Source organism: Xenopus tropicalis, chromosome 7 (assembly GCF_000004195.4).
Source record: "Xenopus tropicalis strain Nigerian chromosome 7, UCB_Xtro_10.0, whole genome shotgun sequence".
In the NCBI taxonomy this organism is placed as follows: Eukaryota; Metazoa; Chordata; class Amphibia; order Anura; family Pipidae; genus Xenopus; species Xenopus tropicalis.
Genome location: NC_030683.2, coordinates 37,833,352 through 37,860,653, shown reverse-complemented (window position 1 = coordinate 37,860,653; position 27,302 = coordinate 37,833,352). Strand labels below are relative to the sequence as shown.

At 37.5% G+C, this 27,302-nt stretch overlaps 1 protein-coding gene across 4 annotated transcripts in view; it reads right to left on the bottom strand.

Moving 5' to 3' along the window:
- slc22a15.2 (solute carrier family 22, member 15, gene 2) overlaps nucleotides 1-27,302 on the bottom strand; it is a 130,204-nt gene that overhangs the window by 55,261 nt on the left and 47,641 nt on the right. For all 4 annotated transcript variants that reach the window (XM_031905155.1, NM_001045714.1, XM_018095424.2 and 1 more), the window contains 2 exon segments: nucleotides 16,387-16,602; nucleotides 944-1,084 (listed from right to left, as the gene is read on the bottom strand). In XM_031905155.1, the coding sequence (XP_031761015.1) occupies nucleotides 944-1,084; nucleotides 16,387-16,602 (357 nt within the window).

The following is a 27,302-nucleotide window of genomic DNA, read 5'->3' as shown; positions in this document are numbered from 1 at the left end:
AAGAGAAGCACATGATTGTTGAGAGCAAACTTATGAGCGTCAGCTCCTAATGGCTATTAAGGCCTAACAAGGAAATTAGGGTCAGGGGCCATAGCAATAAAACAAAAAAAGGGGGGCACTCTGGAAATCCAAAAGACAGGCCATTTGAAAAGTTAAAAAGAAAAAATCTTTATTATACACTTATCTCATAAAGCCTGACATGTTTCGTGTCTATCTGACACTTAATCATAGGCTATGCCTTTATTCAACTGTATGTGTGTGTGTGTACATATCTATATATTAGACATATATACTGTACATAGATACATATACATACACTTTCCTAATTTTTTTCTCCTAATTTGAAGCTTTTTAAAAAATTGCTGGGCTGGTAAAAATGTATAGGGACAACTTTATTTTTTCCATCTCTAGCTGAAGAAATATTAAGAAATACATTTTTTTATTCAGTATAAGTACGAATGAATTGCTGATTGCAGTAAAATATCGACAGAACAAGTAGCAGGCATAAGTGCAACTGAAAATGTTCAGCACTTTCTTATGGCAATTAACAATCGAATAAGAAATCAGTCCACTGCTGCTTTACCCTCTTAGTTTGTCCTTCCTCCACAGATAGCCCAACTGGACGTGAGCTTTTATATATATATATATATATATATATATATATATATATATATATACACACATACATATCAAGAATAGATGGAAAAATAAATAAAGTTTCTTATTTTTTTTTTATTTTTAAATAAGATTGGATACCTTCTTGGGAGTTACATACAAGATGCAGATGAATGATCAAAACTACAAAGTTTTGTAGTTTATACAGTGAGGTTATCTGCACCATGGGTGTTTTTTTTGTGCTCCCCGATAGAAGTTTTGTTAGGTAATAGGCATATATTTACTCTGCTAATTACTCATTTAAATGCAACAGTTAATTGATACTCACCATGACTTCTCAATAAAATACAGGCACAATGGAAAGGCAGGAACTTCAACAAGGCCATATAGTGCTACATTCAGGTAAAGATTGCCTTTCAGTTCTCCTGCATTCAAGGTCAAGCCGTAGTAAACCAAACTGCAAACATACCTAAAAAAAATCAATTTCTTGTTATATTACCATCTTAATATTGGGCTCTAGCCCTACACAGAAAAAAGGTCCAGTAACATAAATAAATGAAGGTAATTAGTATGTTGCCAAATCAGTAATTCCAGTTACAGCTAAAGGGATACTGTCATCAGAACAGAAAGTGTGTACTTTTGCCTGAAACTAATGCACAATATTATGAAAAGTAGAGCAGTTTAAAAAGCATATGCTGTAACATTGCCACTTTTTATGCTTGTGTGTACTTAGCCATTTCTTTGTAGTCATGTAACTATTTGCATTTTCTTTCAGGGAATCTATGGGGCTGATTTATCAAAATTCGAGCTTGAGTGTTTTTCACGATTTGAGAAAAAACACAATGAAAAATGCAAATGTGAATATACCAGAGAAAATTTTTCCTAAACCTAGTGGGTAAAAAAAAAAAAAATCTATGAAAAGCTGCCAAAAAGAATTTGGCAAATGAAACAAGTTTTGTCTTTTTTCTTCGCCACAATTTTTTCCCCCTGACACACACACACAGACACACACATATATATTATATATATATATATATATATATACTATTGTATAGTGCTGTATGTGTGTATAAGGAGCCCTATATAAATAAAAATATACACACATACATAAATACAAAATACATAAATGCATTTATAGAATGGCAGTAGAATCACGATTTTACATACCCAGATTTAACTTTTTCCAAAATTGATGCCGTTTTTTAGTGGCCCCATACAGGCAAGTGCATCTTTTCTTCCCAGATTTTCTATTTTCCCTGGATTAGCCCTGTTTTGACGCCATCATATGGAGATGTAAAATCAGGGTTCTACTGTAATTTACTACACTAACGGCCTTATTTATGATTTCCTAAACTTTTGTGCTCAGGCAATCTTAAAGGAAACCCTATGTGAGTTTACTAATTGTATGAGGTTTCATGTTGAAAAAAGCTAGTCAATCTTCGTGAGTTTGCCTAAATAGGATTTTGTAACAAAGAAAAATGTTGGCAGCTTTTAGATGCTTGGAAACTATGAAGGCTGACAATTTTTTCCAGACCAAAATCCTACGTGACTAGTAAATACACACAGGATTTTCATTATGATTGCCGAAGCATGAAAGCTCAGGGAATCATAAATGGGCCCTTAATGTCTGGAATGTCTGTGCCTGATTTCACAACAGCAATGTCACAAAGAAACCACTAATGGTGTGTGAATGTGTATGAAGTGCCAGGTGTGAATAGGATTAGCCTGTCAGTGTGCACATAGGCCGGTTTTAGACAATACACATACATTTAATTGTTGAAGTAAGTCTCACCTAGAATTTGAAGTGCAGCTAAAGACACTATAATGCATAAACAAGAAAACTGAAATAAACACAGGTTTGTCTTTTAACTTGTAAGCTCCAAAGCAAAGCTCTACATATTAGGTTTGTTTTAACTCAAAAAGGGGGCACCTTCAGCTTGATATTATTATTCTACACAAATACTGTACAACGAAGGTCAGTATAAGAGAGTAACAAAGGGATTTTTCATTCCTCGGACCATGAAAAGTGGCACAACACAATCCCTTGTGACTTGAGGAAATGAGGTTTGATCTTCAACAAATAATAGGGTTTTTTATAATAAGGATGTGGCTTGTAAAATTACTCGATTTAGTAAGTTGCTCCTTCAGTAGGTACATTTTAAAAAATGATCGATTAAGTTGTTAATGGCAAAAGGTATTTAAGTGTATACGTTATTATAATTAAACACTTATTGATCCAGAAAGACGCCTGGTTGGTATTAAAAATTAATCTATTTTCGTCGCTTTAGGCTAAATTTTGCATGGTCTTTATATGGATGATATATGTAGGTGTGAACTCGACTCTTTATTCAAGCTCAGCTGCTATGTGTGTGAAGTTGTTTGTTCATTTTAAAACTTTAGCAAACATAAGCAAAATTGATCCTTTCATGTCCTTATAATGGTGGTAAAAAAAGTATGGTCCTAGAATTACATGTACAATATATCCATTACAATGCCATCACTTGTTGCAATTTATTTCATAGACTTAAAAGAAGCATGAGAAGAATAAAAGCGCCACTGCTTGGCGAAGACTGCAAGGCTCATTATGTGATCATCATAGAGGCTTATATGTAGAAATAAGAATGCTATCCCTGACCAAGTAATTATGGGCACAGCTTCTGTACATGCCATTACATTGCATACCAGCTTCAAATCTTATGCCTGTAATTCTCTGGTGCATTCAGAATAAAAAATAAAAAGTTAATGACATTCTGGCTCTATAAGTGGACATCTAAAAAAGGTCTGGTGTAGGGCCAACATGTTGATGATATAATAAATTGGAATGATAGGAATGTGTCAATTTTACAAGTACTGTAACAAGAGCCACAATCTACTGTATGTTATTACTTACTTACACCTCCTTCGTTAGATAGCATGCTGGCCCAATCCTTCCGTACTCTGGGGTACAAATGTAAATAGCACTCCTGCATACTAAAGGATTGCACCATCCCCATCCTACCAGAGCAAGTACGCTCAAGCAACTCAAGTCTGGAAAAATTGTTGGGAGGTACTGCTGCTGGTCTGAGAGGTGGCTTAGGGGCAATTTTATCAAATAAGACTGTAGTCCTAATGCTGACATTAGAGTGACACATTCTTGTCAATCTTAGGGGCTTTTTAATATCATTGTAATGATTGCAAGCGTGAAGAAGCCCTCTTTTACAGCATAAGGTACATTAATGATATATATATTTATACAAGTTTTTTAATAAATGATTTCCTTTATCTCTGTAATAATAAAGCAGTACCTTGTACTGGATGGTAACTAAGCTGCATGGATCTATATTAGTGGCAAAACAATCCTACTGGGTTTATTTTATATTTAAATGTTTTTAAGCAGATGAGATACAGTGATCCAAATTACAGAAAGATCCCTTATACTTTCCACAAGCTTCTTCACAAAATAATTATTTACACTTTATACTTCGCTTTATACGTCACTTAACCTTACTGCACCATGAAAAATACACACTGCAAAGTTCCAATCTTTGTCAGAGCTGGTGATTAATATCAAAATTTGTAATGCTCACATTTTTAAAAGGGAAAAAATAAAATATATATAATTGCATAACATATCCACTCCTAGTTCCATTTAGTTTGTGCTGTAAGGTTCCCATGCAGCTACAGTATACTGAGACACAAATGGTCTCTTTGCTCACAGTACTTCTTTATCTTAAGCGCCAATCTTTTTTCGATCTTTCGTGCGACCAGTGATTGTTCCCACCCTCCACTGATGTTCAGGGCTGAATAGTCAGATACGGAGGTAGAAACAATAGAAATTCTACCTCCTTCTGCCGATTCAGCCCTGAACGTAGATTTTGCTCGGGTGCCTTCAGTGGCGCCTGATCAAAATATATTAACCTGGTGGATCAACGAGTCGACCGATATCAGCAGCCTTTTGCAATATCGGTCACCTTGTCAAGCCGCCATACACACACTGAATATCGGACGAAACGAGGTTTCGTACAATATCATCGGTGCATGTATGGCCAGCTTAAGACAGAATCAAACATGACAGCTACAATGCTATAAAAATACACCAATACACCTTTGAACATTTAAGTCAGCACTCCCTTGCAATGTGGCCACCATTGCCAACAAGTTCCTTTGTGGAACAAGTTTCATTTGAGGAACATGGATACTGGAATTAAAGCACACTGTAAATGGTGGTTTTCTTAAAGGAGAAACAAAGGTTAAAACTAAGTAAGCTTTATCAGAAAGGTCTATGTAAATACAGCCAGAAGCACTCACAGAAACGCTGCACTGACTTCTCTGAAAAAAGATTTCTTGTGTCTGTAATTCATGTGCCAGAGACACGCAGCGCTCTGCTCTCTACCTCCCTCAAGAATGCTAAGTACTCACCCCCCCTTAAGAATGTGGATCTGAGCCAAACAGCAGGAAGCTGACTCACAGTCTTACTAACTGAGCATGTTTACTTGGTCTGGGTGTCTGTGCAGGAGCGAGGCATTATGGGAACTTTCTTTACACAGCTCAGCATTTTTTCTTCCTGTTTGGCTTCTAATCATCTGAACTGGAGAAATATGGGAAGACTTAAGGGCACTATTGAGGGTACTGAAGGTATGCCTGCAGCTTGAGATTAACTCTTTATTAGCCTTTCCTTCTCCTTTAAGGACCACGGTCATACTTCTGCGCTAGTGTTAAAGGAATCGTTAAACAAATCCTTTAAAAGATTTGTAATAATAAAACAGCTGCATGGTTACTAAGCTGCATAGTTACATAGTTACATAGGGTTGAAAAAAGACCATTGTCCATCAAGTTCAACCCATCCGAGTAACCCCAGCACACAACCTATACTAACCAATCTATACACTCACATACATAAACTATATATATACACAACCAGTAATACTAACTGTAGATATTAGTATCACAATAGCCCTGGATATTCTGCTTGTTCAAAAACTCATCCACGCCCCTCTTAAAGGCATTAACAGAATCTGCCATTACCACGTTGTCACACAACGTATGACGTATGAGCCGCTAGCACAATCAGGGAAATACCACACGTGCCACAGGGGTTGTTTCACAGGGGTTTATTACAACCAAACGTAGATAAACAGGGAAAGGGCAATACGCATGGAAGGTCCACAAGTCCCAATCACATCAATCCTCCTACAGGGAGTCTTCAGGGCAACCCCCCTCTGCACAGTCTCCAGGGAACAAAGGCCGAGTCTCCCAGCCCAACCCCCAATACACAAAGGTGTCCCACCCAGACAGTCACAATTACCTGGGTAGCCTCCCCAGGCAGTTCCAATGGGAATAAACAAAGTTCCTTTTTGGGTAGTTCCACAGAAAATGCACTACCTTGGTTCCAGGGGCAAACAGTCCTTCCACAGGGGTTAGGGTAATCCAGTTGGAGGGAATCTTCCTGCCTGAGCTAGGATGGATCCCAAGGAACCGCAGGGGAGGGTGTCCTGCCGTAGCGAGGTTACACCCAGATGAACAAAAAGCTCCTTCTCCACCCACAACCTCTGGGTTTTCTACCCTGCTGCTGGTACCTCCCCTCTTTTCCACACCCCCTAGGATTGATTGGTTAGGAGGCTGACCCTGCTTCTGCTTAACCCAACCCTAGCAGCTCCAATTGGCAGGGTCCCCTGCAGCATCATTAGGGGAGGGGTTTAACCTAGGAGGGACATGCCCAGCTCCTCTGGAGGGGACTTCTGGGAGCTTCTTTGTTTAAAACCCTTTCGGCAGGAAAACAGAACAATGGGCTGCCACCATCTAGGGACTTCTGGGAGCTTCTTTGTTTAAAACCCTTTCGGCGGGAAAACAGAACAATGGGCTGCCACCATCTTGGCTAGATCATGCACTGGCTAAACATGGGGCCAGTATAAGGGTTTTTGGTCACACACGTCACTAGGAAGGGCATTCCACAGCCTTACTGCCCTCACCGTGAAAAACCACCTACGCTGCTTCAAATGGAAGCTCTGTTTCTCTAATCTATAGGGGTGACCTCTGGTGCGCTGATTGTTTTTATGGGAAAAAAGAACATCCCCCAACTGCCTATAATCCCCTCTAATGTACTTGTACAGAGTAATCATGTCCCCTCGCAAGCGCCTCTTTTCCAGAGAAAACAACCCCAACCTCGACAGTCTAACCTCATAGCTTAAATCTTCCATCCCCTTTACCAGTTTAGTTGCACGTCTCTGCACTCTCTCCAGCTCATTAATATCTTTCTTAAGGACTGGAGCCCAAAACTGCACTGCATACTCAAGGTGAGGCCTTACCAGGGACCTATAAAGCGGCAAAAATATGTTCTCATCCCTTGAGTCAATGCCCTTTTTTATACAAGACAGCACTTTATTTGCTGTAGTAGCCACAGAATGACACTGCCTGAAATTGGACAACTTGTGATCTACAAAAACCCCTAGATCCTTCTCCATTAAGGAAACCCCCAACACACTACCATTCAGTAGATAGTTTGCGTTTATATTATTCCTACCAAAGTGCATAACTTTGCACTTGTCAACATTGAACCTCATTTTCCAGTTTGCTGCCCAGTTTTCCAATTTTGTCAAATCGCTCTGCAAAGCGGCAGCATCCTGCATGGAACTTATAGTTTTGCACAATTTAGTGTCATCAGCAAAAATAGAAACAGTACTGTCTATGCCCACCTCCAGGTCATTAATAAACAAGTTAAAAAGCAAAGGACCAAGGACTGACCCCTGCGGTACTCCACTAACCACACTGGCCCAATTAGAAAATGTTCCATTTACCACCACTCTTTGTACTCTATCCTTCAGCCAGTTTTCTATCCAATTACAAATATTATGTTCTAGGCCAATATTCCTCAATTTGATCATTAACCTTCTGTGAGGTACTGTATCAAACGCTTTAGCAAAATCTAAGTAGATGACATCAACTGCCATTCCAGCATCAAGGTTCCTGCTCACCTCCTCATAAAAGGCAACTAAATTAGTCTGGCAAGATCTGTTACGCATAAAACCATGCTGGCACAAACTAATAGTATTGTGAACTGCAATGTATTCAACTATCCTATCCCTTATTACCCCTTCCAGAAGCTTTCCTACTACTGATGTCAGACTAACAGGCCTATAGTTTTCAGGCTGAGAACGAGATCCCTTTTTAAATAATGGCACCACATTAGCAATCCGCCAGTCTCTCGGCACCATGCCAAACCTCAATGAATCCTGAAAAATTATGTGAAGAGGCTTGGCAATCACAGCGCTCAGCTCATTTAATACCCTGGGATGAATCCCATCCGGTCCTGGACCTTTGTTTACCTTTACATGTTCAAGTCTCTTTTGAATTTCCTCCTGAGTGACCCACGCGTCAGTAGCTAAATTACTAGCACTTGGTAAATTAAAAGGGACGCCTTCATTATCTGGCTCCTCAGATGTATAGACAGATGAAAAATAAGAGTTCAAAATTTCTGCTTTTTCCCCGTTCTCATCAACCAACGTACCCCTCCGTGATAATAAAGCATGAATCCATGTTGGTAGCAAAACAATCCTATTGGGTTTTTTAATGTTTAAATGATTCTCAGTACCTTAGAGTATTGTTGGTACTAAAAAAAAATTATGTAAACACTAAATAAACCCAATAAGGTTGTTTTGCTACCAACATGGATTCATGGAGCTTAGTAACCATCAAGTACAAACTACTGTTTTATTATTACAAAGAAAAAGGAAACAATTTTTAAAAATGCGATTTAATTAAAATGGAGTTGATGGGAGATAGCCTTCCCATAATTTAGAGCTTTCTGCATGACAGGTTTCCGTATTACGAATCCCATACATGTATACACATATTTTAATATTCAAACATCTTTTCAATGTGTTTTTGTTGTATGCGAAACAGAGAATATATGATTTACCATTCTTTGTTTTGGGCTCTTTAAAACCAAAAATCAGTTTGAAACCAACAAAATATATACAGTTTCCATAAGTCACATAATAAAGATGTTTACTTATCCCTACTAAATACAAAGACAGAATATTGTTGACTGGTGGCAATGTAAAAAAGACCTTAATGAACACCGCATATTAAAAACTTTCAAAACAGCCTTTACAAATCCTACTGCATTTTAGTATGTGGGAAATGACTAGTGATTTCTACAGTTTATGAACCCAACAGCATAACAGACTTCATATCCGCTCCCTTTAAACATATTCCTTAATAAGAGAAACTGCAATTACCCGGTACTGCAAAAAAAGATATGATAATGCACCAGATTTACTAATTGCTTCTGTGCTTCCATTTAATTCTTTAGAGCTCAGATAACATTTAAAGGCGATGAGATGTTCCCTGGTCATTATTATTAAAGAACTATCATTGCCAGGTTCAATGCAAAGATTTTAAATCAAAAGTCAATTCTTTAGAGATCAATCTTGCCATTATAATTACACAATTTAGTGTTCCATAAGACTGTGCACAGTCGGGCTACTTCTCTTTTAGATGTAATTGTTATCATAATGAGTGCTTTGATAAAGAACTCTTTGAAAAAATCTGTTAGCGGCAGCTTGCACAATTATATCCATTTGATTTATCCTAATATTGTATCTGCTGCTGCTGCAATAAGTCAACCTGCTGATTGTCACTTTTAATCATTTAAAAAAAAAAAAAAAAAAAAACCCTAAGCACACAGTCGTGATTTTAAACAAAGTTTGTTTTATTCCTGTATCAACGATTTGCCAAAAAAGCTTTTATTTCAGCAATTTTAGCTATCTCTGTATTTCACTAAGATTTAAAATCTTTAAAACCCTTAAGTGTGCATTGCAGTATTGGTGCTCATTATTTACTTGTCGATCTCTATGCTGCAGGCTATACGATTCCTAAATTGGTTTGTGTTACCAAATTCAGTGGTGTTAGAACAAGTGTTTTCTAATCTACTGACATCTTTATGATCTATTACACTACGGTTTGCCCCATTTCTTTTCCCAGTGGCAAAAATTAATGTATGGACACCATTTGTACCAAATAAATATATGGTCAAATCAAAATGTATTTTGTTTGTACCAAGTTTATTTACATTGTACCAATGATTCATACAACATCTGCACCCAGAACCTGTGAACAGTTCATGGAATCAGAATGTATCTCTCGCTGATTACAATGTGAAGTGCCTAGGGTTGCCACCACAGCTGGCTTCTTTCTCCAGGCAGGGGGCAGGCAGTTATGTTGTGATGTCATGGGGCGGGGACAGGTGGGCAGTGATGTCACGGGGGCCGGGAAGCGGCAGGGTGTTGACATCACAAGGGTGTGAGTTAAGACACAGAATAGTGAAAAGAGCAGTGAGAATGTCAATTACCCCAGTTGGAAATATTGCCCAAAGCAAAGTGTGCTGTTTACCAAGCCTTGGGGTAATGCGAATGTGAATGATATCACATACTGTAGTTATGGGTAATACTTTCTTGCCCCAGGTACTGCCTTGCAAAGCCCTCTCCTGCCCTCTCCGCTGCATCTTCTGCTATGTCATCCTAACCACTTTCAAGGGTAACGTCTCCAATTGCAGTCAATAAGCAGAGCTATACAATACATTTTAATTGTATATTTATTTTATATTCCCTGTTTTATATTCCCTGTTTTTTGCATTAGTTTTGGAGCTGAGGTATAGTAAGAAAGCTTTAGCCTTTATCTACACCCTGTACTCACAAACGTTTTTGAGACCTAATGCACTCGAATAATAAAATATTTATTTACATTACTTGTGTAACGCGCTCGGTGCACCCATCTCCCCCTGTGGACGGACGTGTGTCCTTCCTCCCTCCCTCCACTTGTTACCGTCCTGCCGAAGCACGACAATGAACTGCCTCCTCTGAAATGTTGCTCATCCATTCAGTGTAGCTGAAAGTAAGTCAAGTCTGCGATATACGATCGTAAGGGCCTGTGTGTCCTTAAGCGCGCACATGCTTGTACGTCCGTGCGCACGCGCTCATATCCCCAGTGTCTGTGAATGGCAGCCCAGTCAGTGGTGTACAATCGTAAGGGCCGGTGTGCGCCCGTGCTCATGCGTGTGCGCTTGTACGTGCGCGCGCAAGAGAGCGAGTTACATCATTGGATCAAGAGGCGACAGGACGGCCACAAGTGGAGAGAGGTAGGTAGCGGGGAGGTATACTCGAGTATAAGTCGAGGGTTACTTTTTGAGCACATTTTTTGTGCTAAAAAACTCGGCTTATACTTGAGTATATACGGTAATCCTTATTGAAGGCAAAACAATCCTATTGGGTTTATTTAATATTCAAATGTTTTTTTTTCTAGACTTAAAGTATGGAGATCCAAATTATGTAAAGACCCCTTATTCGAAAACCCCAGGTCTCAAACATTTTGCATAACAGGTCCCAAACCTGTACTATACTTTCATTTTAAAATGTTTTCTTTTGTATTTGTCTAATGAAAAGGTTAAGGTAAATTAATAAAGGTCTTAATTTAACTAACAGTTTCAGTGTTTCTTAATAAGCCACTGATCCCACTAAACCCTCTTTTTTACCCTACTTTGTCCCCTATTCATTTATAACTAGGGATGCACAGAATCCAGGATTTGGTTCGGTATTCGGCCAGGATTCGCCTTTTTTGGCAGGGTTCGGATTCGGCCGAATCCATGGTCCTGGCTGATCCGAATCTGAATTCGAATTTGCTTATACTAATTAGGATTTGAATGGTTAAATGTCGCCGTGTGAACACATAAGTGGAAAATTTTTCAGCATGCGGCAACATTTAACCATTCCGTATCCTAATTAGCATATGTGAATTTGGATTCAGTTCGGTATTCCGGCAAATCCCTTACAATGGATTCGGGGTTCGCCGAACCCAAAAAACTGGGTTTGTTTAATCCCTATTTATAACCCCATTAAAAAAAAAAGAGCAACAGAACAGCGAATAAGAAAAGACCTAAACATCATACTAACTATAGGCTGGGCCCCTCTATTTACTTATTTAAGCCCCCTTGGAAAACCAGCCCTATAGTTTTGTTCTTTTGGTTACACCGCTTTGTTGTTTATTGTCCTTTTCTCTGTTGCATTTTATCATATGGGAACCTTTGCCTTACAAAAAGCTAGAGGAACCACAAAGGTTAATAAATAGAATAGTAATTAATTTCTATTATTATTTATTTATTTATATAGTGTTGACGTAATTGACATATTTTAACAGAGACTTAGCATAACTGTTTTTGGTTGGGGAAGCTCTCAATGATTCATAGTAACAGTTAAGGAGACATACCATAAACTAGAAACTGTAATTGAATTGCGAACCACAAGAGAAAAAGCAATGTCTCTGAAATGTTGCTATTGCTTATTTAATTAACTGTGTGCACACTTACCTTTAATGGACATCAAAACCCTGACACTGCTGACTTCCTTTTCAATTACGCATTGCAAAAGAATAGGTAATGCATCTTATAACACAGCAGAGGAAGAACAGGCACTGCAAAGACATCTGTCATCTTTTCAGTAGGCTGCGCCCACTAGTGACATTCTGCCCTTTTTTCAGTTTCACATTTTAAAATTTCCTTAACTCAAAATGTTGAACCTATAAAGAACTCAGCGTTCCCTAAGTATGTGTTGCAGGAGACCAGATGGTTCTTTGTTGATCAGAAGCAATGTGGAAAAAACAAAACTACATACAAAGTTAATACATGTGCAGTATGAAACCTGTTATGCATAATGTTCGGGACCTGGGATTTTCCGGATAAGGGGTCTTTCCATAATTTGGATTTCTATACCAGGAAATAATTTAAACATGAATTAAACCCAATAAGGATTAATTGTATCTTAGTTTGAATCAAGTGCAATGTACTGTTTTATTATTACAGAGAAAAGGGAATACTTTTAAAAAAATGTAATTATCTGAGTCTATGGGAGATGGTCATACAGGTATGGGACCCATTATCCAGAATTCTCAGGACCTGGGGTTTTCCGGATAAGGGATCTTTCCATAATTTGGATCTCCGTATCTTAAGTCTAAGAAAAGATTATTTAAAGATTAAATAAACCCAATAGGATTGTTTTGCACCCAATAAGGATTAATTATAAATTAGTTGGGATCAAGTACAAGGTACTGTTTTATTATTACAGAGAAAAAGGGAATTATTTTTCAAAATTAGAATTATTTGCTTATAATGGAGTCTATGGGGGACAGCCTTTCTGTAATTCGGAACTTTATGAATAATGGATTTCCGGATAACAGATCCAATTCCTGTACTGTAATTCGAGCTGTCTGGATAAGGGTTTCCGGATAATGGATCCCACACCTGTAACCCTCCTTAGAGCATATTGAAATGTAATTTTCAAATTACATTTAGAGGCATTCATACTACAGCTCAAACATGTTGTGGTGGCTGTCTGTCTGCACTTGCCCTTTACGTTATGCACACAGCCACTACAACATGTTTGAGCTGTAGTATGAATGCCTCTAAATAAAAAAAACACCCCTTGGCTTGTGGTATAAAATGCATTGACAGGCTGTTTTTTTCTGCTCCTGTATAATGCTAATTTGCACAGACTTCTATGAAGGCAAAGTATTTATGAATTTGATTCTGTACCTAAATTTGGAAATGTGTTTGATATACCTGCAATGCAGTTATTAAAATAACACAATTTTGGGGAGTGTCAGGGTGTGGACTAAGGGGGGCATTTACTAACGCTCAATTTCTTTTACATTTTGGGGTTTTTGTGTGCCAAAATTCGATTTTGTTATACAATATTGTTATGCGATAAAACTGACACAAATCAGAAAGCAAAAATGTACCATCTAAAACCTGTCGAGATCATGGAGAAATGAATGGCAGATGTCCCTTTTACAACTGGAAAATCTTTCTTTGCTTCATAGTTTTGGGGGTTTTTATGCTGGCATTCATGCAACAATAGGAATAAGTTGCGGTTTTAATGTTTTTTCTGCATCTTTTTTCATTTGTGGTTTTTTGATTTTTGATAAATGCCTGAGGTTTGTGGAAATGAGTTTAGTCATGGTTTCAAAAACCTATAAAACCACGACAATCCAAATGGTGATAATGTTGTCAGTGCATTATTTAATATGCCCCTTGTTTGATATATCAAACACTGAGACATATGCTATAATACATTTCTATTGTAACAGGTTATCTAAGAACCAGTTAGTACATGTGGAATAATCTCTTCTGGCTGAAGCACCCAAACATGGAAATGCAGTTTGTGATTTTGGCCAGAAAACTTCATGCAAGCTAAAATCACATAGAATTAATTAAAATAGATGGCTGCAAGGACACTTTGAGAGCTGCGGGCTTACTATAGCCTACATTCGGGAAACTATTATTTCACTGAAAAATACTGTCTTTATTATGAGGTTGTCACCTTACCTCTTGGCAGAAATGGCACACTTTAGTGGTATATTTTAGATCAGTGCTGTCCAACTGGCGGCCCGTGACCCCCCTCTGTTTTGCCCCCTACCTGTCTGGCTGCTACTGACATTAACTGACCCCATGCGTTGTTCACACCTCAGATTCAGGCTGTAATCCCCCCTGTATTGTTTAAAAATGTAATCCCCTAAATCAGTGCTGTCCAACTGGCGGCCCGCGGGCCGCATGCGGCCCTCGACCCCCCTCTGTGTGGCCCCCCACCTGTCTGGCTGCTTTGATGGCTTACTCTTGTGTAAGCTTTAAATGGTATCAGTACTGTGATTAACTGCCCCCCCTGCATGGTTATCACCTCAGATTCAGGCTGTAATCCCACTTTATTGTTTAAACATGTAATCCCCTGTGTTGTTCACACCTTTTAATCTCTGCATTGTTAACCCCCTGCAGTGTTCACACCTCAGGCTCAGGCTGTAATCACCCACATTGTTCTCCTCTTCACACCTCAGACACTGTATGTACTGCCTGAACTATGCTGTCTGTGTATAGGCAGCATAGGGTAGGCAGAGTATGGCACATAGGCAGCATAGGGCAGGCAGAGTAAGGCACACACAGGCAGCATAGGGCAGGCAGAGTATGGCACACACAGGCAGCATAGAGCAGGGAGGGTATGGCACCCAGAGGCAGCATAGGGTAGGCAGAGTATGGCACATAGGCAGCATAGGGCAGGCAGAGTATGGCACACACAGGCAGCATAGGGCAGGCAGAGTATGGCACACACAGGCAGGGTAGAGCAGGCAGAGTATGGCACACATAGGCAGGGTAGGGCAGGCAGAGTATGGCACACACAGGCTGCAAAGGACAGACAGAGTATGGCACACACAGGCTTGGTAGGGCAGAGTATGGCACACACAAGTGTGGTTTGAAGTGGGTGTGGTTTAAAATGGGGGAGTGGCCAAAACTGGCTTCCATTAGCGGCCCTCCACCATGTATGCAAGAGAAATTCTGGCCATCGGCACCGCAGAAGTTGGACAGCACTGCCCTAAATTGTTCACACCTTTTAGTTTCTGCATTGTTTACCCCCTGAATTATTTACACCTCAGGCTCAGACTGTAATAACCCACATTGTTCAACTGTTCACACCTCAGACCAGCATTGTGTCACTGTATGCACTACCTGTCCTATGCTGCCTGTGTGTGCCATACACTCTATACACACACAGTATAGAGTATGGCACACATAGGCAGGATAGGGCAGGCAGAGTATGGCACATACAGGCAGCATAGGGCAGGAAGAGTATGGCACACACAGGCAGCATAGGGCAGGAAGAATATGGCCCACACAGGCAGCATAGGGCAGGAAGAGTATGTCACACACCTGCCCTATGTTGCCTGTGTATGCCATACTCTTCCTGCCCTATGCTGCCTGTATGTGCCATACCCTGCTTGCCCCATGCTGCCTGTGTGTGCCATACTCTGCCTGCTCTATGCTGCCTGTGGGAGGTGAACCTGGCAGGGGTTTGTTCTGGGAGTTTGTTAGCAGTTGGAAATAGCCATTAAATGATCTCTGTGTGTAAGTATGTGACGGAAGTTGCTGTGCTACTCACAGGGGAGGACGATTCATATAGATTTAAGGGTATTTCTTAATATGACATAATATAATTCTTTCACAAAATAATGATGGTTGATATCCCCACAGCAAGCACCAACAATTTGGGTTTTTGCTGTGCTACCACCATTAATGTGGGCATGGTCTTAAAAGCTCTTGTGATAACATGGGTGTGGTTTTAAGTGGGTGTGGTTTAAAAGGGGAGTGGTCAAAACTGGCTTCCGTATGCTAGAGAAATTCCGGCCATCGGTACCACAGAAGTTGGACAGCACTGTTGTAGATGCATTGATATTGATATCCCCTATCTATTTCAACAGACTAGTAAAACTATCCAAGAACACTTGATGGAAACACATGAATCTGCTCAACATAAGCTAAAAAGATAATGGAAGCTCCTGTATACATGTTTAACAGCACAAATGCAGAGAATGACTGCTTGGTACACAGCCATGCACATTGAATGAATAATAAAGCTCACTCACACACTATTACAAATATTTGCAATACTCGCATTCATCTTAAATAAGTGTAAAGCAAAAACATTAGTAATCCAGAGAAAGTGCATCATTTGCCAAGAAAGCCAGATGGAAGAAGAAAAAAACCTAACCGTAGAATAAGTAAAGGACAGCAAAAAATCCCTAACAATCTTCTTTGACATTAAGAGATTCCCTTCATTAACTGTACTGCAGAAGTCAACTTAAAGATACAAAATATACATGAACTATATAAAGGAAAAACATAATTTACAAACACCTGACTGCAAATTATGTCAGTATAAATATCATGCCTGTTCAACAATGCAGTTTAGTGGTACCTACCATATATACATCAATAAAATTGTTCTCCAGCGAAGTACTCCGTATTTCACCAAGTCAAAGACACTGTGTGCTGATTTGGAACTAGTACCTGGACACGATTTTAGTTTCACAACTGGCCTTTCTACTCCATTCCCCACAGCCATGGATTGCAGTACTCCCTCTGCTTCAGTGGTATACCCATGGGAATACAGCCATCTTGGGGATTCAGGCAGTAAACTGAGGCACAAAAACAAAACAAGTAACTAAGAGTGGAGATGTATAATATTTAACTGACAATAATAAAATAGGTTTTGTATGTTTGTACAGGTATGGGTCCTCTTATCCAGAATGCTCGGGATCAGGGGTTTTCCAGTTAGTGGTACTTCTGTAATTTGGATCCCCATGCCTAAAGTCTACTAAAAAATCCTTTAAACATTAAATGAACCCAATTTTGTTAAACTACCACAGAGAAAAGGGTAATATTTTTTAAATTTATTTTAAAAATGATTTAATTAAAATGGACTCTATGGGAGAAGGCCATTACATAATTCAGAGCTTTCTGGATAAAGGCTTTCCCAATAACAGATCCCATACCTGTAATATGTTGACTTTTTAATAGGCATTTACCGATTCACCAGAAGAAATTAGAACCAATTATTTGCAAAAAGTGAATCTGTAATCTAAACATAAGTGCAATGCCAAAACTGAACTGGAGAATGAGAATCAGTTCAGTGACATGGCAATACATAAAATATATATAGAATGAAAAATGTTATAAATCATTATGTACATAAGGTAAATCATATTTGTTAACAGAAGAAAACAGTAACACAAAACCACTCAGTTTATATAAACCTTCTCTTTAATCTTGATGTGTCACACATCAGTAATAGATTAAAAAAAAAAAGAGTGGAACCGTAGAATCTACAGCTTTGGCACTTAAATAGTTACATAGGGTTAAAAAAAGACCAGAGTCCATCAAGTTCAACCCTTCCAAGTAAACCCAGCACACACAACCTATACTTAACAATCTATACACTCACATACATAAACTATATATACAACCAGTAATACTAACTGTAGATATTAGCATCACAATAGCCTTGGATTTTCTGCTTGTTCAAGAACTCATCCAGGCCCCTCTTAAAGGCATTAACAGAATCTGCCATTACAACATCACTAGGAAGGGCATTCCCCAACCTCACTGCCCTCACCGTGAAAAACCACCTACGCGGCTTCAAATGGAAGCTCTGTTCCTCTAATGCCTCTAATATTTAGGGCATTTCCAATTTCTGGTGTTACAGGTCCTTTAAGTGCCTGAAGTCAAACGTTTCTTTTATCAACAATTTGCCAAAAGAGATAAGAACCAATAACTTCTTGTAGGAACATTTAATTATTGCAAGAATCATTACAGTCTGTCTTTCCTTTAGTGCTCACACGAATAGAGCTGCATATTTGAAACAAATTTTACTGCCAGGGAATGTAACATGCTATAACACAATGCGGAATTGCAATGATTAAGTGAAGAGATAAAACTGACAATAACCCAAACAGTGAGACTAGGAGATCTGTCTGAAGTGTGCTGCTTGTTGTTAGAAGTTGGCCTCTTTTCATTATTTATAGACCAAGTAGTCTCTGCTGGAAATATATATATATAGCATTTTTTTTATATCGAGCTATGAGTAGGTTAACAAATATACTTATTAAATCAAATGTGGCAGTTCAATAACAGACTTTCCTAGTAAGTGGTACTGATTTTTATGACTGTTCATTTCATTACAATAATACAAAACTAAAGCTGCCCATACATGTACCAATAAAATCATACTAAGCATATAAATTTTGGTTTGTGTATGCAGTCCTGACGATCCTAACTAATATCCACACACTAGAGCATTAATAATACTTTTGTATTTGTATGACTAAACTATCACGGGCTATGTACCTATCAACCTGTAAGCATTTCTCACTGCTATAGGAAACAAGCTGCCCAAAGCAGACCTGGCAGAGACAAATCATCCTCCGGTTCAGAAACGCACGACAAGGTTCACTGTTGGAAATAACGTCAGATGGAGCGTTCTGACTTGTTTCTGGTTTCCGCTATATTACGATATCTTTGAATACTAGCCAGGTACCAATAACCTTTAGGCAAGTTTTAGTATATTACACATGAAAGAAATTTATGAAACAGTCTTGATGTACTTCATGTTTGTAAGTTTCATCTTAATAACCTTATCTCTTGCCTCTATCTAAAATTCTAATTACTAGGTTAGGGCCAGTGACCCGGGAAACCAGATTTGACACGGCGAGGCTCATTTATCTAAATTTGTAGTTGTGAATTTGGGAAGTTTTTTCAATCTGAATAAACTCAAAATTTTACCAAACTTGAAAGTTTGGTAATTTATTAAAAAATCAATAGAATAAAACTGTAAAAAACCTAAAAAATATCAAATATTCTACTCATCACATTCAATGGGTTTACAGACTCTCAAAAAAATTCAAAAGTTTCATAATACGGAACAATTTGAAACTAAGGGGAATGATTTACTAAAACTCAATGTGTTTGGTTTCATATTTGTTTGAAACCACAGAAAAATTTTTATTACACAAATGGCAGTCATTTATGAAACAATCTTAACTGAAAAAGCATGAATGAAAAGAGTCACAGAAAAGTTGCAAAAACCATAATTTCCTCAACTTGTTGCACCAGAACTGTGATTTTTTTCATATTGTTGTGTCAAAAACCAGGCCCGGATTTGGCAGCATTTGTTTTTTCCCCAGAGTACTTGGAAAATGGGCAAATAGATTTGCTTAACTCTCCTGCACATTATCAGGAGCGTGAGCGAGGGAAATGGAGGACATGAGGAGAGGAAGGGGAGGGGGCGTGATGTAAACAAAGAAAGACCTTCCAACTGCAAAAAAGACATGTACCATTGACTTCTATATGATATCGACTGGTTTTAGCTGGCGTATTTGAGCATTCAGAATTATTGCGGTTTTTAAACATAATAAATTGCTGAACCGAAAAAATTGTGTTTTAGTAAATGCCCCCCTAAATGTTGATACATTAGTCCAGAAGACTAGACTTTTAAAGGAACAGTAACACCAAAAAATAAAAGAGCATTAAAGTAATAAAAATATAATGCACTGTTGCCCTGCACTGGTAAAATTGGTGTGTTTGCTACAGTAACACTACTATAATTTATATAATAAGCTGCTGTGTAGCCATGGGGGCAGCCATTCAAGCTGGAAAAAAGGAGAAAAGGCACAGGTTACATAGCAGATAACAGATAAGTTCTGTAGAATACAATAGTGTTTTATCTGTTATCTGCTATGTGCCTGTGCCTTTTCTCCTTTGAATGGCTGCCCCCATGGCTACACAGCAGCTTATTTATATAAATTATAGTAGACTCTCTGAAGTAAACACACAACTTTTACCAGTGCAGGGCAGCAGCAAATTATATTTTAATTAGTTTTATACACTTTCATTTTTTGGTGTTACTGTTCCTTTAAGATACAGTTATTTTAATTGATTATTTTTCTTTTCCAGCCCTCTTCTATTCATCCTTCATTATGAAAATTAAAAGTTTTCTGATTGCTATTCAGTGAGCCTAGCAACCAGACAGCAATTTAAATATCAAACTGAAGAGCTTCAACCCCACTCGGAAACATATTTATAAATAATAAATAATGAAGATTTTTTACAGTGAGAGCTGTGAAGTTCTGGAATTCCCTCCCCGAATCAGTCGTGCTGGCTGATACATTATATAACTTTAAGAAGGGGCTGGATGGATTCTTAGCAAGTGAGGGAATACAGGGTTATGGGAGATAGCTCTTAGTACTAGTTGATCCAGGGACTGGTCCGATTGCCATCTTGGAGTCAGGAAGGAATTTTTTCCCCTCTGTGGCAAATTAGAGAGGCTTCAGATGGGGTTTTTTGCCTTCCTCTGTATCAACTAGTAGTTAGGCAGGTTATATATAGGCATTATGGTTGAACTTGATGGACGTATGTCTTTTTTCAACCCAACTTACTATGTAAGACCAAAGTGTCATTATCCAAATCATACAAAATATAAATCATTAGATGATTGCTATTATATTATGGTTTTCTAAATTCATAACTGGGCAGTTTAAATCCTCAAAGCAGATTGTTGCTGCAGCAGCAACTCTGCAGTCGTAACACAGATTGAAGTTTAAACTTTCCAGAGGATTATTTTTAAGACTGTTCTGTAGCAAAATTAATTATCCCTAAAGAAATTATAACAGACACCAAAAGTTATTCACTTAATAATAAATAACATTGTAGGGCTATTGTAAGGAAACAATACCATTATCTGATTAGGTCAGACAGTCAAAAGTTACTGTTCCTGATAAGAGACTCAATGATTCATAGTTCTGTTCACAGGAAAGAGCACTGGCCAAATGCCCATTATTTCCAAGAGAACGAAATACCATTATTTTTTAGAAAGATGTCAAGCTTCAATCAGAACATCAATAAAGTTGCAATGGGATTGGTATCATAATGGTAGAATTTCTTCAAAAAAGAGAAGTATGAACAATGGATAAAATGCCCTTACCGGATTTCTTAGGAGATGATAGATGATATCAGTGTAGATTAGTACTATGCTCAGAACGTATAATTTATTTTGGCTTAACTTTAATATACATATTAGGGAGACAGGAAAAAATATACAAGTGAAGAAATTTCATTTTCATGCTGGTAAAATTTTAATTAATATCAGATCTTTTGGAACAAGACAGAGAGATAAAAGGTGACATTCTTCTGCCCAAACAACACCTGAAAAGTGTCCCAAAATGCTAAAGAGAAGCACAGGCTGGGTCTTAGATTTTTACTTGCTTATTAGGCTTACAGAAAACAGATATCTGGTTGCATCTCATACATCTGGTTAAATAGACTGTATAAAGTATTAGATAGTCAGTATATAATACAAAAACGAATAACCCAGAAAAATCCTTTGATTTTCAGAAAATGTACATAATGATGTCATCTTCATCCCATGACATTCTGACATTATTAAAAATAATGTATCTTTTACATAATGCTCACTTCTGTTTGGCTTCTACTATCATTATCATTTATTCCCAGTATACTAAGGCCCTACTAAGCATTTTCACTCACCTTCTCTAGGGGGGAATTAACAAAAGTGGAGTTAGCCCTTTTTTGGAGTAAAAGTGGTAGAAAACACTTTCTCCATATTCACAAAGAGAAATCTGCCTAAATTCTGACTCAACCGCCACTTTTCCGTTTTTGGTGGAAGAAAGACCGTTTACAGACACTTTGTGAATTTGTTGTGTAAACGACATTTTTTGCAACATTTTCCCCCACCTTTTTCAAAATGGAGTAAAGCTCAGTTCAGACCAATTCTGAACTGAGACCAATTCTAAGCGCTTCTGTTTTGCTATGTTTCACCCAGTCTCCAATTCACACATCTGGTAGGGGTCCCATTAGGGGATCATTAACATATTAATGGGGATTAGCAGCCTATTTGCCCCAACTTATCTGTTCCCCCATAGCATGTCCAGAACTACAGAGCTGCTTAACAACATTGGTATTTTAGCTTATTAAAGTTTTGCACCATTATGAAGGAAAGAATAATTGGATAACCTGCAATTCTGGCCACAGCATTGTATGGGTGCTGGAGTGTTGTACCCAATGGGTTGAGGTTATAAAAAAAAAAATAAGGATATTAATATAATTGTAAGCTAGAAAACTTGCCAATTCCTCCATACCTCCACAAGTTATGACTATTACTAAGCCAGCAAAGGGGAAGATATATTTATTTTATGACATCAGAAAACATCCTTCAAATACATATGCTCCATGTATATAACTTCATTCAGATGATGTGATGTGTGACTGTGGCCTGGGTACAAATCAATTTCCATTACATGTATCAACTACAGAGGGACCAAAATTAAATTTTACATACTGCACGTGTGCAACGTAAATCTAATTGTTACTTGTTGTATCATCTTGGCAGATGTGTAGTGCATCATTCTCAGTAAAAGACCTCATACACTGTAAAGCAAACACGAATCATGCTACAAAATACATGTGTTTTAATTTGTCTTTGTTAGTGTCTAATATATATAAAACAGACATACTGCTACAATGCAAAAAAACTGAATACACAACTAAATCACATACACAATACAGGGGTGTGTTTCAGCTATATTTTGTGGCTAAACAGTAAAATGCACTAAGTACACGTAATTTCAATGTATTTACTCAATACATTTTGCTGTACTTTAGACATATTTACAGTCTGGAATTTGGCCACCTCTCCTGAATGGAAACTCCGGACAGGCGTGATGTCACTAGGCAAGGAAGTGACATCATGGGATGAACTGTTACCATCACAGGGGTGGGGCTATGATGTGGCAGCCTCAATCTTGGAGAATCCTGCCCGGTTTTGCAAATTGGGCAACCCAGACAGCCCGGTTTTCAGCAGGACTAAAACTGGATAGGTGGCAACCCTATCTGAAAGGGAAGACTGGGACAAGTAATAGATTGGAGGGTGTCACTCCTTTACCACTTTCTACTACTTATTCCCTGTTTGAAGGGTGGGGATAAAATTATACCACTCTAGGGAGCCATATGTAAATGTAATCAATATTGATCTCTTCCCCTTAGTCGGGATGATTAAGAATTAATACCAGGGGGCTAATGGGGAGAATGTATTTATGAGTGGACCTATGTCCTATATATGCCTGCACAATTTACAACTCATCTTGCAGCTGCAATGCAGTCAAGAGACACATTTCTCATACTGTGCCCATTTGTCTTTAATTTGCCAAATTTTGAAACCATGCAGCAGAATTGTATTGCCCAAAACATGCAATAATCTTTAACAAGATTAAAGGGGACCTGTCACCCAGATATAAAAAGCTTTATAATAAAAGTCCTTTTCAAATTAAACATTAAACACAAATTTATTTTTTAATTAAAACATCCAGACTTGTTATAAAAGCATTTAAATATCTCAGTTGTTTCCCACCTCTATGCCTCAGGCTCACCATCACTTTCATTCCTGCAATTCCTTGATGTCACTGCCCTCATTACACGTCCTTTTTTCTTCTCACAGTCTATACCCTTGTAGCCTGTGTATAGGCATCAGGTAGATATATTTTTATAGCTTTTAATCTTGTTTATATGCTAAAACAAAGAGTTCTAGCACATAAATAATATTTAGGGATGATTAAAAGCCTTGAAAACAGCTTATACAAAATGGCTGCTGCCTGCTTGCTGTGATCGTGGATTCCAAAATAAAGAAAGCAATAGTTAAATAGTTTCTGTGGAGTAAGTAAAAAGTATTTTGCCCAACTAACCCATTAGAATCAGATTTAGAATTATTTCTTAGGGTGACCGGTCCTCTTTAAAATACGTAATACCAAAATGGGTATTCCTAGGGCAACCCCTCTTGTAAATTATTCAGAGCAAATGTTGTTACATTAAGCATTCAGACCTCCCAGGATCCTTCTCTTGTCTTTAAGTCTCAGAAGAGAAATCACATCTCATAAATCTCATTCGAATATTTGTGTTCTATCTTAGCAGATTTAACAAATGCACTATTTAAATTTAAAATGCAGAAATCGGTAAAAACATTGTAAAAAATAGTTGGCTGACTCAAATATTGAAATTGCCACAGAAAAGCATTTGCTATGACTCCTCTATTGAAAAAGCTGATGCAAACATGACTTTAGAAAGTTCAGGACCCTATCATATCACACAGTTCTCAATCTTAACCAGAGCAAAGACAACAAATATGTTTATCAAAGGATACAATATCATCTCTACATTCAAAAGAAAACTTTAAGAGAACACTGCCTCTACGGTTATGTGAAATAGTTCTTTACATGCATGTGTACGTATTTGATTCAATCATAAGGCCATTCTTTAACCATGTGAAGAGTGGCCAGAAGGGACAGAAAGAGGTAAGAAATAACAAATGTAGGTGCAAGATTAGAGATCAGAGACTGAGGCTGACACGGATAAAAGTTGATGCAATCAATTCACGATTTGGGGGGGGGGGGGGGGGACATTTCCTTACCAATTAATCTGACAATAACAGCCATTAGGGTAATGTCCCATAGGGAGATCAGTCACCCACAATAAATCTCTGCTAAGACGAGTGACAAATATTCTCGAAAAATCGTTTCGCCAGTAATAAAGGGAATTGCCGGTAAAAAGACTTACTCATCATTTCGATTTTCTGAAGTCAAGCAAAGTTGCTTGCTTGAAGAAACTTTGTGTGACTTAGGAAAGCTAAAGTGATGTGTAGGACTTTACACCGGCAATTGCCTTATTGAGGTATATTTATAGACATATTGTGACAATGGGGTATAAGAAACCATAGGCTAAAAGGGTGATTTTGGTGTGGTCTTTTTTTTCGTTTTTTAGTCATACCACGTTGTGAGATTTTGATTTTTTTGAATGAAATGGCAAAAAAAATGTGATCAAGGAAAAAATGCAATTGTAGTAAACACTGGTAATTCCTGAATCTGTTTTATAGGCTATGGAGCTACAAATAAAGAAAACAAATCATATTACTTTAATACTAATTACAATGGCTTGTTCTCTAAGGGGCATTAAAGAAACATCAGATGTCGCACACAGTTTGTTCCACCAACTCATAGCTATCATTCATTTAAAGAGACATTAATCATATAAATTTGTTTTGCTTGACTGTGCCAAGTACAAGGGGAATGCACAAGCAAGGCATACTTTAAAAGGATACTGTCAGTTTTGTTGTTTTCATTGACAAGCTTTCTTTATACCACTAAAGAGTTACTTTTAGTCTTTTAAATAAATTAGCCAAATCCATAATAGTGCTAATTATTAACTAACACATTAATAAATAACCTTTTCCCCCTTAAATATATTTGTAAAACTTCTGTGCTACTATGTATTCTACATATAATGTTCAAAGTTCAGTGTGAGGAAAACTTACCAGAGTGATTTAAAGGTGATACCTTTAATAGCTTATTGAGCATATATCTGCAAGCTTTCGGGACAGCAAGCAAGGTCACTTAGGCAGATTTGTTTTTCATTGTTTATCATATAAAATGTACATAAATTGTTCTGTGCAAAAGAATTCCATCAGGACTCCTTAAATACTGTCGAGGCCAAGAAACAGATCACAGGAAATTTACAGTATTACCAGTTACAACATTAAACTATAATATATTGGGAAGAAATGTAATTTGGTAAATCACATTCTCTAGAATTAGTAAATGCGAAAAGTGACTTTACTGCTATTAATAAGCAAAGCAATGTGAGGTAGCATAAACAGATGGGTGGAATAATTATTAAGTTATAGGTATTACATGATAACTTACACAGGACTTGCTATTTTATCTCATCATCAGGATTTGCTTTGCCTATTTTTGGATATATTGTAAATTGTTTGTGAACATGTACAAGTTTTGTTGTTACAGAGAAAAAGGAAATTCATTATTTACTTAAAATGGCCATCATGATATGGGCTCCCAAACCTGTACTCCAGCATTTACAGAAGAGAGTATCAGACTCAATTACTCTCAACACAGATAATCAGAGTGCATAGATTCATGGATAAGTCCATAGATTTGAAGCTATGGATTCAATAAACACTAGAGGGCATGTCTACATAGCTTCATAACAGGTACCAAAATAACAAATACAAATGGCCATGGGGAAATTCAAAATCTCATTTGCGCTTATCAATTACAGTGATACAGTTGTACAGATACTTTATATGACTAAATGTTTTACAAAAATATATCTTTATCCATCTGGTGTATTAATGTAAAGTCCAGCATACAGCAGTGTGGCTGAATAAAATCATACATAATGTTCGTTTGGCCATGGTTGTGCTTCCCTATCTTGTGTTTCTCCTAAATCTTGATTACATAAGGACAAACACACCAGCTGCCCACTGATAATTACTATATGAAATATGCATACAAATACATGAGAAACACCTTAAAGTTTATCTCAAGAAAAGAGAACATGAAAAGTTTAAATTAAATTAGGAGATAAAAGTTTTCCTCATCAGTCTGGCATATTATATCTTGCTTTTTCACACTGGTTTCACTCTCAGCCCTCACCTATTATCACCTACAGATAAAAAACAATTCTGTTTCTTCCACGAGGCAAACAGAGAGAGAATTAACAAAAGACTACTTTACCTTCTCCCAACAGTTATCATAGCTGCAGTCTATCTCTATCTGTACCCTATACTATAAGTTTAAAAATCACTGTTTTCACAATGTGTCAAAAAAAGTGACATCTGTTAAATGTCATTAGTTCTTTACCAAGTAGAAATCACTATTTAAAACATAAATACCAAATAGCAATAGTTGAGTAGCTAAAATTCAGTTAGTATGGTGTAGACAGGGGTATCTATCTGCATATAGTCCCTTAATTTTTATTTTTGTGGTTTTAGATTAACTATAACTGTATACATAATGCATGAACACTAAATTGCCAGAAATAAATATTTCTTACATAGAGGTAACCGACTGTTTGAAAAGAAACCATAATAGTCTATCTCTGCTCATAGGAACCATAACATTTTATATTTGGGAAATGTTAAAATGTTAAGGTTTTTAAAACATATCCCTGGGGGCATGGCCCAGCCATAGAAATGTATTTATTTTCCTTTGAGAAGCTGCAATATTTACCAAAAAGGGGCTTTAAGCAATCTTCCATACAGATTATATTCTTGGTACAGCATTCATTCTGCTTTCATTATACAGCCAAACTTTAATGTATGTTTTCCTCTTTTAAAAAGGGTTTAAAAAAAATGGTAATATTGGCTGGTAATTCAATAATAAACCAAGTCTAGATCTTTAGAAGTTTGGGTCACAATTACAGAATGTATGATTTTGCCATTCAAATTGGAAATCTGTTTATCAGTTTAGAAAATAAAGGG